The sequence below is a fragment of the Alligator sinensis genome, unplaced genomic scaffold, assembly GCF_000455745.1.
Source record: "Alligator sinensis unplaced genomic scaffold, ASM45574v1 scaffold499_1, whole genome shotgun sequence".
Classification (NCBI taxonomy): domain Eukaryota; kingdom Metazoa; phylum Chordata; order Crocodylia; family Alligatoridae; genus Alligator; species Alligator sinensis.
This window is the reverse complement of record NW_005841864.1, coordinates 3,272,434-3,286,572: the sequence shown is the minus strand read 5'-3', so window position 1 is coordinate 3,286,572 and position 14,139 is coordinate 3,272,434. Positions and strand designations below refer to the sequence as shown.

The 14,139-nt window shown below is 43.3% G+C and overlaps 1 protein-coding gene across 12 annotated transcripts in view; it reads left to right on the top strand.

Annotated features, from left to right (window-relative positions):
• The window catches only part of COL19A1 (collagen type XIX alpha 1 chain), a 402,210-nt gene that overhangs the window by 62,418 nt on the left and 325,653 nt on the right, over window positions 1-14,139 (top strand). For all 12 annotated transcript variants that reach the window (XM_025191070.1, XM_025191112.1, XM_025191107.1 and 9 more), the window contains exon 10: window positions 7,140-7,193. In XM_025191070.1, coding sequence (XP_025046855.1) covers window positions 7,140-7,193 — 54 coding nt within the window. The remainder of the gene's footprint in view (window positions 1-7,139; window positions 7,194-14,139) is intronic.

Sequence of the window (14,139 nt, the reverse complement as noted above, 5' to 3'; positions counted from 1 at the left end):
TTGATGAATTTTGAATAGGGCTCTGGGAGCGGTCGGTCTGGAGATATTCAGCCCAAAAGATGGTACCCAGCATTGATTAACTCAGACCAGGGCTTCTAGACCTTGAACAGTGAAGTTGAGAGAATTCCCGGTTGCTACATTGTCTCCTATTGATTTCTTGTGTTGGTTGATCTGCGGTTTCCCTAGGTGTTAATTGCCACCTGCTACTGTGTTACGCATTCAATCACTGATTCACTCGCTCTTTTAGGGGCCCAACTGATACAGAGAAGTGGCAGTTTGATTCCTGCCCTTGTTAACATTGTTACAATGTATAACTTACTTCTGAAACTAAACACATTTAGTTAAAAGGTGAGGAGTATAAAATATAAGCTACAAGAGTAACGCCATGGCACACAAAAAGATAAAAATACCAAAATACAAGGGGAGATACAAGATGCACACGTACAAACTTTAAAACACGATTCCTTATCTTAAAGTGAAAAAAGAGGAAGGAAGAAAAGGTAGAAGAGGAACAACATATCCAAGGAGGGGAGAGCAACTGCAGGCAAGAGGAAAAGGGGGCTTTCTGCTACAGGGGCTACTGCCTGACTGTGATCTTCTGTGCACCTACCAGACCCGGATGGGGATTGCACAGCCAGTAGAGGCATCTGCCCCTCTGGGCCAGCTGCTAGTGGGCTATGGCTGCAGAACTGGCCTTTGTGCGGCACTACTGCTATGTGTGCCCCCTGCCCGGCCATCTGGGCAGCTATCGCCCAGAAGATGTTCTGGATGTGGTGGCCTGCTTTGAACTGTCAAAGCATGTCCTCCTAGCCCCATTTCGCCAGGAGGTCAGCCACAGCCAGAAGGGTCCAAGGTGCCAGCTCTGAGCAGGCAGGGTCCTGCCACTGGCCTCCTTAGCAGGAATTCTGGTGTTCCCTATTGGAAAACTGAAAAATCCCTGATTTAAAAAAAAAATCCCAAAGTCACTCTCTAAAATCCCCCAAAATCCATGTTCCTCCACAAGTAAAACAAAACACCACTGTAAAGAGAGAGAGAGTGAGACAGAGACAGCAATCAGTTGGACAATGTTTTATTGATATATCTACAGTGTTAAAGCAGTGTGGAAGCCTACCAGTGTCTCTATCATAATAACAAAGTGAACTCTAAATACGTGCATTCATGAATCATGAATATATATTTTGTTGCCCCCCAACAGGGGCCAAATGGCCCCCGCAGGGGCTACCACCTCCCCTGCAAGGCCCACATGCCCCACCTGGCCCCATCCCCCACCAGCTGCTGCAGCCTCCTGATGGCTTTTTTTAACTCCAGTATTTTTAGACCCCTGGATATTCAGGGGTCTAATTTTCTCCCTGTGCTGCAAGTTTGCAGTGTGGGGAACATTTTTTTTGTTCCCGCACATGCTTTTTGCCCTGTTTCAAAGTGGTTTGAGATGGGGCAAGAGGCATGTTCGTGCTCGTCTGGATGTGCCCTATGGGTCTTACGAGCTTCTGGTTGGTAAGGGATGGCCATTTCCCTTATTCTGTTTCTTTCAGGGACTGTGAATCAGTCTTGGAGTCTCACTCTATCTTGAAGCTCTTCTTCTAGTGAAGATCTGATCACCTGTATGTGCAACAGGAGAGGGAAACCCTCTTACTGTAACATCTTTGTCTGGAGTGGCTGTTACACTAATCCCTAGGGCCAGATAACATTAAATCTTAAAGATTTTGGTATTTAGGAAATTCATTCTCTGCTTCCTCCCTTGGTACAAAGTGAACTATGTTAACTTTCAGTGCATTCTTAGGATCGCTGTATTTAATTGATCTTTGATGGAGCATGAGAAGGGCTTGGGGAGTATCATTATTGGGATTTAGCGAAGGAGATGATTTCTGGATGAGCTACTGGCTTTAATTTAAATTGTGTCAAATTGCCTACAGTATTAGGAGTTTTTGTACAGTTTGCTTAGATTTACTGTGAAGCTTGCTTGAACATATTTACCTTTCCTTCACTTTAACCATCATCAACATCAATAAGCATTTCCTATTGTTGCCACTATTAGGAAGATGGTGGCTTCTTGCTACCTTATGGGGCTTACTTTGCTATTTCCTCATATAAGATCTACACAGATAACAAAGAAACGCATCGAAATACCTATATTTTGATCTGTGAAATCTAAATAATTTTTGCTATTTATAAGTAGCAAAAATACTAAATAAAATAAACAAGTTGGGCACTAGAAACCATAGTGCTTATTTTGAGTCAGGCAATATACAGTATTCCCTGCCAATGAGTTTAACATATATTGGTGCCCTAGAATTTCTTTTCCATTGCCTGACTTGGTGAGATGAGGTTCATATTGTGCTTTAGCCTCTCCAGGACCATTGATGTTTATTGAGATTGGCCATTCTTGTAGCCCCTTTACTATAGGGCCATCTATCTCCTAGGCTATAGGGAAGGAGATGTGACCACTAGGATCTTTGCTATAAAGAGGTATTGCCTATCCTTCAATACTAAAGGATTTCATAGTAATTGTTTTAATAGAAACAAGGCCTAGAGTAGAAATGACTATAGTAATGGGAATCTCATGGTTGCCAGAGGTTATTCAACTGCAGTATAACTTCTGAGCAAACATTACTTGAATGGTTTGCTTCCTTTTGTGAATAAATCTTCCAAGTTCTGTTTACCACAATCTGTGGATCTCTGTGGGGTTTACACAGCTTGATGTTTTAACTCAGATTTTCTCCTATAACTACACTACCAGTCTAGTACACTTGTCAGGTGTATTTCATAATGTACAAACATAACAAGACAGTTACCCTAATTACCATATGGTTCTAGTTTTTGATAGCAGAAATCACTACTAATTCTAATAGAAATTTAATGACTAAAGTCACAAAGACATTTGTGTCTAAAAATTTTTCTCTAAGTTACTTATTAATACCCATTTAGTTTCCATATTATATATTTTTTACCCCTGTCAGTAAGTCCTTCATTTTTTTAAACACAAGACAGCAGGTAATAGGAGCCTGAGGAACCAGTGGGGCTTTGTCTAAGAACACTGAGCTCAGGAGTGATCCCTTTGCATAATTAAAGACGGTTGCTGATTGCTTTTCCAAAACGTATTTATTTTGATTCCAGGCAAACATAAGGATAGTTGTCCTATATTCTTACTTTCACTGTTTATTAATCTATATTTATATAGAACACACCTAATTAACTAAGAAATAAGTATGTTCCTACTATGTTCAGGAACTAAAAAGACTGATCTAGGAAATGGCATATGGGGATGGGAGTCAGGAGACTTGACTTCTCTTGTCATTTTTGCTGTTTATATCTGTACTTTAGTCACCCTTGCTTGTAGGTAAGAAATAATGGTTCTTGCCTCTCCTTGTTAAGCACGTTGTGGTATATGAATGAAAACTAAGGGTGTGTGTAGATGAAATGGGGGTCCTAAATTGAAGTGGTGGGTTTTAAAAAACACCGCTTCAATTTAGGGCTGACTAAACCCCCGTGTCGTGCACACACCCTGCTGACTTACCTGCCTGTCCGGCAGGGAGGGGAGGGCAAGCTGCCAGTCCCTGGTCTGCGGTGGGGCTGGTGTTTCCTTCCGAGGCAGTGGTGTCCCCCACCCCAGGCAGCACCCGCCCACAGGCACCCAGCTCAGGTTGTCCCAGGGGGTACCGCAACTGTGGAGGGAAGCACCAGGCCCCTGTGCAGCTCCAGCAGACAGGCAGGCTCCGGGGGGTGGAGGGGAGGGGGGGAAGATCGCTGCTTTTTTTGGGCAGAGCCTGCTTTCCCGGGCTGCTGCCAGGCTGCCTGCAGGGCTTCCTGCAGAAACATGGAGCTGCACGGAGCCTGGTGCTTTGCTCTGCAGCTATAGGGGCAGCAAACGAAAACTCCTTGAAGGAGTTTTAGTTTGTCGCACCACAAGTCATTTAAGGCACATTATGTTGCCAAATTTCCTACAGCAGCTGCAGTTAATGCACAATATGCCACTGAGGCATGCAATCACCAACACCATTAAAACGGTGTAAAAGCATTTAGCCTGCTTTAAAGTGTTGTGCGCACAACGCCTCATTTCATCTACACACAGCCCAAAGTATGATTGTTGTTATAAAAATAAGGTAGACGAATTAAAGAGTTTTAAAATGTAAATTACATTGTTTTCCTTTTCTTTGTTCTATCAAATGGTCTGTATAAAAGTGCAGTAATGTTAACAGTATATATAATATATGACATCTGATTTATCAATGCATAAAACTAAAGCAGAAAAAACTTAGCATCCTTTATACTCTGCTTCTTACAATCACAATTATGTGATGAAGGCATAACTTCATAACCTAGGTTACTATGGGATATAATTGTCTTAAAGCCTTTAGGAAGAAAATCTATCTACTGTTATGAAGCAGCTGTGTAAATTTAGCATGGTTGATCAGTTATTAAATAACATATACTCAGGGCAGCTTTACATGTAGTATTTAAAAATACACTGATGAAAATAAAAATCATCCTGGCCTCTCTCAAAATAGCTGTGTGTGGCTTAGGAAACAAAGTATGATATAACATTAATTCTGTGGGTGATTAGATAAACTAACAAGGATAATTACCACTGTTCACCCTCTTAGCACTGGAGGTTCTCTGCCATTCATACATTGAAAATTTTATTCTGCTGTTGGAACTTAGCTAACTCAACCTGTTTCTATTCAAGAGCAGTATCAAAAACTGAAAAGATCTGAATTTTTGGATGGAGTGCAGCTGCACATCCATGTGTAACTCATTTTGTTTGATTTGCTTATCCAACTCATATGCCATTAAAAAGAGTTACCAGCTGGGTTGTGCAGGTGCAATCATCTGCATGGATGGGTTTCTGCGAATGGATGTTTAAAGGGTCAGAGGGTGGTGCAGAGTGAGACATAAGGACTACTTGCAACCAACAGATAAAAGCTAATGAATGAAGCTGTTAGTATCATTTCTAAGTTAAAGAAATAGTTACCTGAATAAATTCTTCTGCTTTTAAAACCTAAAAAATAGAAAGTATAACCCTTTGTACCTGGATATATTCTTTTTCATTTGGAGCTAGATTCAAGAAGAGGGACACAACTTTAGGTGCCTGGCTCCAAAGTAGAATACAGAACTCAGTGGGAAGAGGCGATTAGGCACCCTACAGGGTGATGGGGAGAGTTAGGTGCATTGGAAAGGTTCTACAATTCTAGTTGCCTAATCCAACTTCAGATTCTGAAGAGAGTTATACATCCGCAATTAACGTCATCGTGACTTCAGGAAAGTGTAGTAGATATTAATGTTATATATTCCAGGAGACCTAATGTTTGTCTCATCGTTGCCTCCTTGTCCCCACTTCGGTAGTGGCATAAAACCACATTGTGGTTCTGTAATTTTTGTTTATGTTTTAGAAATAAGGTATCGGCTTATATTTAGGCTGAAAAGGATGTAGTCAAGACATTATGAAAATGGAGTTTCTCTCAGCCTGTGCTGCTACTATGACACAATCATCTGGCCAAAATTAGCATTTAATTTTGGTCTTTTTAATCCCCTCTTGTTTTATCTAATAATTTTTAATGAAGCATTTAAAACCACTTCTTTGAGCTAGGGATCCATCTGCACCTATTTCCTTTTGGTTTCTGGTTTCTGAACCACTTAATGTCCCACTCTCAGAGCTGGAGGCAGCACTCTCTGCATCACCAGCCAGCAGGGGAAGAACATATCCCTGCTGAGCTCCCATGCCAGGAGAAACTTGAAGGTATGGAATGGGGCTGTGGAGAAGGTGGAGGCCTCAGGTCCTGGGCATGACCTAAGACTGCACCCTGCCAGGGTTGGGAGGCCTGGTGGGACTGCTGGCAGCACAGCAGCTCCCAGAAAATGCCAGGACCAAGGACCTCCCTGGTGAAAGGTGGGTAGGAGGTGCTTTATAACCTCCAGCCACCACATGCCCACACAGTCCTGGCTGGGGAAAGCCCAGACCCCTAACATCTGTGAGAGGCCTGAGGCTTGCTGTTTGCAGTGGAAATGTGAGGCTCCAAGTGAGTTCAGCTTAGCTGCCTGGGATGCCATCTGTGAGGCATGGGCTGTGGTGTTGGGAAGGTACAGAGCTGCTGAATTGTTCACCAGGCAGACAAGGTTCTTTGGGTCAATCCAATATCTTTTAGTAGACCAACTGAATAATTGGAGAAATATATCGTAGCAAGCTTTTGGGTTGAAAAACCCTTCATCAGTATGAGGAAGCATCTGCAGTTGGTGTTGTGCGCTCTTCCTGGATGGAAGGAGTAGTAAAGAAGCCAGAGGCTGCCATGCAATATGGTCACAGGGCCCTAAGGGTATCACAGTCATCTCTAGGGACCCTACTCCATGACAAAGTGCAGTTTCCCAGAAAGCCGTGCACCTATCTCCTTGAAACCTGGCAGGCTTCATGGCACCACGCCTGCTGTTTTCACCCCACTCTGCCTTAACATGCACATGTGACACGAGTTTTGCTCTTAGCAACTTGAGGTGCAGTTTCCCAGAAAATCCTGCACCTATCTCCTTGAAATGTGGCAGGCTTCATGGAACCAGCAGGGGGTACCATTCCTGCAGTTTTCATCAGAATCAGGCAAGAAATGACAAAGGTATAGGCATTTTAGTCATTCCCCATTATAGCCTATAGTTGAAACAGTGTCAAAACAGTGTTGAAACTTGAAACAGTTTTGGCTGAAATGAAACAACAGCGATTCGGAATGCTGAAATGAATCGCTGTCCCATTGAAACACCAAATCCAGAACTGAAATGAAACACGGACGTTTCACACAGCCCTACTGAGGAGCAGGAATCTTCCTGTTCCTCAGCTGCAGGTGCTCCCCCATGCTGGTACCTGGCAGTTAAACAACTGAGGTCTGAGGAACTTTTATGCCCCATTCCTGGAACTGTACAACCTGCCATGTACATCTGGCATGGCACGTTGTGCAGTTCTAATAATGGGACATAGCAGTCCTCAGACTTCAATCACACCCCTGGCTTAACTTATGTCTGCAGTATCATTGTGTAAAGCTTGATAAAAGCAAAATTATATACATGAAAAATAAACTGTTTGTTTAAATAACATATTCCTTTGATAGGTAGCTAGGCAAACTCCAAATTCTTTGAAACCTCTAAGCTTGCAATTTACCTTGCAGGGTGACTTGGGTGTCAGAGGAGAAAATGGAGCTTCTGGACCTCCTGGGGAAAAGGTATGTTTGTACACATGGTTTGCGCAATATACCTATAAAATTCTTACAGTACTTTACTGTTTATGCTTAAATAGTTAATATCAACAGAAATTTGGTGAAAGAAAGGTATTGTCCCTTCAAACTATTGTTATACTTTTATTCTTCATCTTTAAAATGATTAAACAGTGAATAATATTATATTTTAAATCCAGTTGTGCTTCAGAGTAAGGCTATTATTTTTAATATATAGTATGCTTATTTAAAATAGTTGGATAAATTGGTCTACTTTAGTTCTGAAATGATATAGAATCATGAATGATTCTGGTTTAGATGGTTTAATGAGTTTTACAAATTGGAGATATCTATTAATTTTGAATAGGATGGTGGAATTAAGAATGTACATATACAGTTCAACAACACAGATAAAAAATTAATTTTATCTATAGTAAAGTGATTTTGAAGCAGAATATGCCTTTTATTCTAATATAAGGCAGACAGAGACCAGTGAGTAACTTGAATGCAAATCTGAAAACTCAGTTGTAGTGCCATTTTAGATTTTCTTGCATACAATTTACTTTTAAATTTACAATTTACTTTAAAAATGCTAGAAGTATATTTATATAATATTTCATAGATTTCATAGACATTGGGGCTGCAAGGGACCTCGTAAGATCATAGGGTCCAGCCCCCTGCCCAAAGGGCAGGACTTCACCTAGGGTCAAAGGATACCAGCAAGATAAATGTCCAAATGTTTCTTGGAAGTGTCCAGAGTAGGTGCTAGCACCACCTCTGGGGGGAGTTTGTTCCAGGCCTTGCGGGGCTCAGACAGTAAAGAAGTTTTTCCTTATGTTCAGCCTAAAACTGTCTTGCAGGAGTTTGTGACCATTAGACCTTGTCATCTCCTGGGGTGCTCTGTGAACAGGTGTTCCCCCAGATCCTGATGCACACCCCTTATGTGCTTATAGTTTGCCACCAAGTCACCCCCGAGCCTGTACTTCTCCAGGCTGAAGAGCCCCATAGCTCGCAGCCTCTCTTCATAAGGCCTGTTCTCATGCCCTCTGAGCATGCAAAGGGCTCTCCTCTGAACTCTTTCAAGCTTCTCCACATCCTTCCTAAATTGTGGAGCCCAGAATTGGATGCAGCACTCCAGCTACCGCCTCACTAAGGCCGAGTACAGTGGGAGGATGACATCCTGGGTCTTGCTCGAGATGCATCGGTAGATGCAAGCCAGAGTTTTGTTCGCTTTGCCAGCTGCGGTATGGAATTGGTGGCTCATATTCATCTTGTGGTCAATCATGACCCCCAAGTCTCTTTTGGTCGTGGTGCTAGCAAGTGTAGCATTGCCAAGCCTATAAGTGGGATGCGGGTGATTCAGTCTTCTGAAGGCAGAGCTGGCACATTCGATCCTATACTGGAGCTCCTTATCTGTGCTGGCCTTTTTGGAGAGATGGCTGCCAAGGCATGCAAAGTGTTCAAAATTCTCTAGCTCCTGTCTGTCAATGAGTTTCTTTGCCAGGGTAGTTGATTGGCCCAGAGCAGGCTGATGAAACACCTTTGTTTTTCTGATATTAAGGATCAGTCCCAGGCACTGGTATACTTAAGAGCAGCAGTTATGGGCCATTTGTAGTTTCTCTTCCATATGTGCAACGACAGCACAAGCATCAATGTATTGAAGTTCCATAATTGAGGCTGAAGTAACTGGTTTTGGCATGGAGGTGGGAGAGATAGAAAATTTTCCTATCCAACTTGTACTTAATGCTGACGGCATGTGGCAGATGGTCACAGATAAGCATCTTGATGACTACAAGAAAGATGGAAAACAAAATAGATGTAATCGCACAGCCGTGCTTAATGCCAGTTTGAATGGCAAAGGGCTCCATAGTCGAGCCACTGAATAGGATGGAGGCAGTCATCTGGTCGTAAAGAAGTCTTAGGATGGTGATAAATTTCCCTGGGCAGCTAAACTTCAATAAGAGCCTCATGGTTAACAGAGTTGAACGCTTTGGTCAAAACAGCAAAGGCCATATACCATTCCTGGTGTTGCTTTTGAAATTTTTCCTGGATCTTCCGCATCTCAAAGATCATGCCCATGGTGCCTCTTGATGGTCTGAAGCTGCGCTGGGACTGAGGAAGAATTTCATCAGCAAGAGGGAGCAGTCAGTTCATCTTACTAGTGATGGAGAGGAGGGTGATACCTCGATTGTTTCCACAGTTGGACTTATCTCCCTTTTTAAAAATAGTGACAATATTGGCATTCCTTATGTCAGCAGAAATTTCCTCAGTGTTCCAGATTTTGAGAAAGTGTGTGTAGAACTTGTTGGTCATAGTTTCCCCTCCGACTTTGAAGACCTCAGCTGGTATGCCATCAGGTCCAGTTGCTTTGTTGTTCTTCATCTGTCTTATTACCCAGTGGACTTCTTTAGAGGTTGGTGGACTAGCAAGTGCTTCTCATACTAAATGCTATGGGATGGATTCTATGGTTTCATCAGTCACAATTGATTCTTGGTTCAGGAGCTTTTGGTAGTGTTTCTTCCAATGGTATTTGATGGACTTGTCTTTGTGGGGTGCCATTGCACATTGGCAACCACATGGATCTTGGTGGAGGAGAAGCCTTTGTCCAGTAGCAAGGAGATCCAAGACGACTGAAGTTACTCTTCCACTGCTGCCTTCATCTGCCTTCACAGCTGTTGAGAACTATGCCTTCTTCATCTGCCTGCTCCACTGTTGAGGTCTTTATGTTATGTTGGACTGCTCTTCTATAACCTTTAATAAAACATATGTAAATTAATTCTTTATATAAATTAGGGCCTTAATTCCTTGCAGGGACTTCTTGTCCTTAAAGAGGATATTTATATTACTAGCTCATGTTTTCACATCTAAGGATTTACTGAAATCCACAGCTAAATAATTTCTGTTTAAATGCACATCACAATCAGACACTGCTGTCATCTCCATGGAAACCAGATGCAGCAATATGGGCAGGGGTTGCTGGGAAAAGGAGTCTGCTACGGGCCCAATCCCACAGGTCAGATTTGCCTACCCTGATTCTAGACTGTGAATACATCAGTGCCAAAGAATTTTGGTTACTGCATTAGCAGTTGGACAACTCTCAATGTTTTCTTTCCCTCCTAAGCATAGTAGATGCTCAGTCAGATACAAAAAAAAATAGTTACTCTACAAGGAGTCATGGAGTTTAGTCCAAAAGGATTGCTATAAATTTGCACTTGTGGAGGCAGTTTTGCTTCTAAAGGCTATTTTAAGGCACGTGATCTTCAGAGATCTGAGTTTTTCACAGGAAAAAAGCAGAAAATGTTCATCTAAAAACACAAAAATCTGTGTTTTTCCATAACACATGAAAAGTGGGCAGCACCCCATGGCAAGCAGCACTAATTCTGTTCTCTTTTATTTTTACCATGGTTTTTGCCTCTAGGCCAATCAGTATTGGGAAGGGGTGTACTGCTGATTGGCTGAGGGGCAAAAACCACAGCAAAAATAAAATAGAGCAGAAATTGTGCTGTTCACCACAGGATGCTGCTATGCTTTGGGTAGGTTGTGGAAAAATGCAGATTTCATGTTTTTCTGCAATTTTCTGCAGCGAACGGAAAACTAGGTCCCTGGTGGTCAGGCACTCATCTACTATTACAGCAAAATTGGTCTGACTTGCTTGTATATCTAAGACCTCTCTATTTTTTATTAACTTGTTTTTAGTGATGCCAGCACATACTTTTACTAAAGAGTTTATCTCATATTGAATCCATTCAAGACACAAATGTGCATGCTTAGATACTTCAGTGAGTTGTGTGAAAAATCGTGTTGGACAGGCACACATTTGACTACTACATTTTCAAAGATGTATTATACTGCTTCAGCAAGCATTACCTCTTTTTATTTTTTTTAATTTGCAAGCTGTAGTTTGAATAGCCTTTGATCACAAGTTTGCTTTCACAGAGCTGTGCTGACTGACTTTGCCATATTAGGTAATTTTTCAGTTCACAAGCTCTATGTACAACCAAGTTTTTCCATTATTTTTGGTTCCCAAACTCTTAAACCTCACACACCCACAACAGTGCATTTTTCTTCTTCAGAAGGAACCATATAGAATCAAATTACTTCCACAGGCAGCCTTGGGTGTCACTGAAGAGAATGGTATTGATGATGGCTTCTCTGTTGTCTAATATTGATGCAAAATCTCCCTTCCCTTTTATCTTTTAAACTGTCTAACTTGTCCAATATATATATAAAATGATTCACTTGCTTCACAAACTGCATGGCTTTGGCTTCTATAGGCTATAGACTAGAGGAGCTTTGGCTCCTATGGTCTGCTTAAAATCAAAGTTGCAGCAAATTTGCAGTTGAGTTAAATACTGATACTTATTGGTACTGCGCAGTGTCTCTGTGACAGGCTCCTTCATAACAGAATCCTTTCTAGACAGTGGTGATTTACCCCCTGTGAGGATGAGCAAACTAAAAAAAAATCATATACTCATTGGTTGGAAGTATTATCCAGGACAAGCTTGGACAGGCGAGCTGGCCTTTTGCCTAAGGTCCTCTCTAGGGCAATGGTCCAAGCCAGTGGTGTTCAATCTTTTTGGCTGGCAGGCCAGATGTGCTGTGCTCAGTACTTCTGAGGACTATATCCAGCAGAGCCCCATTTGGTGGGCAGCTTGGCTCCAGTCCAGGCGCACAGTGGAAGGGGGCTTGGGCTGGCCCCAGCCTACCCCCATGGAGGGGAGAGACGGTGATATGACTGATCCAGCCCTGCTGGGGGCATGGTCTGGCCCTAGTCCAGCCCTCTGGGTGGAAAGGGGCATGGCCCAGCTTTGCAGGAGGAAGGGGGTCTGACCTTGACCCAACTTGGCCTGGTGAAAGGAAGGGGGCATGGCCTTGTTCCATGAACAGGGTTGGGGAGGAAAGGGGGGGCATGGCCTGACCCCAAACCAGGCATACAGTGGGAAGGGCATGGTCTGGCCCAATGGGAGGAAGGGGGTATGGACCAGCCCCAGTCTGGCAGCCTGAAGGGAAGGGGACATGGCCCAGCTCCAATCTGGCAGTCGGGCGGGGGGGGGGCTATGGCCCAGCTCAGATCTGCCCCAGGGGACTTAAGATTTTGGCAGCAGAGAGGGGTGGCAGCATTGACACTGCTCCTCTGCCGCCAAATTTCCAAACCCGTGGGGAACCCTGTGAGCTGTATTCCAAGGGGGCCAAAGGCTGAGCACCCCTGGTCAAGGCAGTTCAACAGGAGAGGTTCATGCCCGCACATTATTCATGCAGCATTAGTACTTTTCTCTTTTGACTTCCTTGGGTAGAAGGGACCGCTATATCCGCTCCTTGTCATTGCATCTCTCTCTAAATTAAGAACTACCTGTTCCTTTATTGGGGTTTCTAAAGTTCCAGCCACAGCTTGAATTTGGCACCACTGGCTCCCCTAGCATTGATGCTATAGAGATGCAGTGGGAGGACTTCTGGGAGTTGAAACTGTGCGGGCCGGGAGCGACCCGAGCCCTTTTCGCGCTGCACGCGGGCTGTGGCCAGCAGCCCGGGCACGCCGGGGCGGAGAGGGAAGGCCTTCGAGCTGGAATTAGGCACGGACGCGTAGCGGTAGTTTAAAAGATTGTTTACTTACACCGAGATGGCAGTGGTGTAGGCTGGAAAGCTTGATTAAGTTGCAGTTACAGACAAACAACACAGACGGTCTCGTGGAGGTTGCTAGGCTCCACGGTGCAGAGCTCTGGATGCTCTGGGTGAACGAGCCACCAAAATAGAAATCGTAAGTACGTCTTATAAAAGTTGTGTTTGAAGACGGGAAGAGGTGGGCGGTGGATCAGGCCGCCACGCTCCTCTGGATCTCACACAGGGTTTCTATTAGCCAATCGCTAGCCGCCACGTGTGAATAATTTAGCACTAGCCAATCACGGGGAACGAATCTGCATACCGGTGGCGGGAACTCTTTTGCACCGTGCATTCCTCTTGCAACATGAGCAATGCACTCTGCAAAAGAAGCTGCAGAAAAGGTGGGAAACTGGTCCCTGCACCGGGGTTTCCTCTGCAACAGGAAACTCTCCCGTGCAATGTTCTGCAACTTGACGGGGATAATTCTGGTGCCGAAGCACACACACAATCATGCCTTTTGGGACATGACAGAAACAAGGTATTAGTTACTAGAAAAAATGTAGGTAATGGTACATGACCACTATGTGCAATGACTGCTGTTATGTAAGGATGTGTGGCATAGTGCAAAAGCAAGGTCATCCTCCCATTTTAGGGCAGTACTCAAACTGGAGTATGCATAGCTCTGGGGGCGTGATGCTATGTGAGAGGAAGAAATGAAAAAAAGTAGAAAAAAGGAAAGAGGGAATGTAAATAGAGGAAAAGGAACAATAAAAAAGGAAAAACAACTCTACAATATCTTTTAGGTTGTCAGGGAGGTTACAGTTTGGTTGTAGCTAACATAAGTGTTCCTTTTTTATTAGCCATAACAAAATCATAGGAGTACAGGCAATCCTTGGACCTACAACACAATTGGTTCCTGAAAACTGCGTCTTAAGTCAAAATGTTGTAACTCGGAACCAATTTTCTCATATGGAACAACGTTATAAATGGGGGATTGGTTCCTGAACCAAGGCCCGATACCTTTTTTTCACCAAAAATACCCCAGAATTTTGTACTCGATCAATTATAGATTGCTAATATAGCTACATTAATGTATTTGTATTGTAAATAGCAATCATATTGATTTGGAAGGACTTCTTTGAGATTACTTTGCTGGACTTTTTGAAAGGCTCTTGGTTGGACTTTTGGAAGGGTTCTTGGCTGGAGTCTTCTCAGGAGTCTTGGCTGCAGGTTTTTCTGGAGTCTTGTCTGCTTTCTTAAAGAAAGTGTCCAAGGAAGTTTGGACAGATGTTCTCCAGGGAGTTGAGCGACACAGCAAACTTGTTTGCTGGTGTGGCATTGCATTGGATCAAGCGTT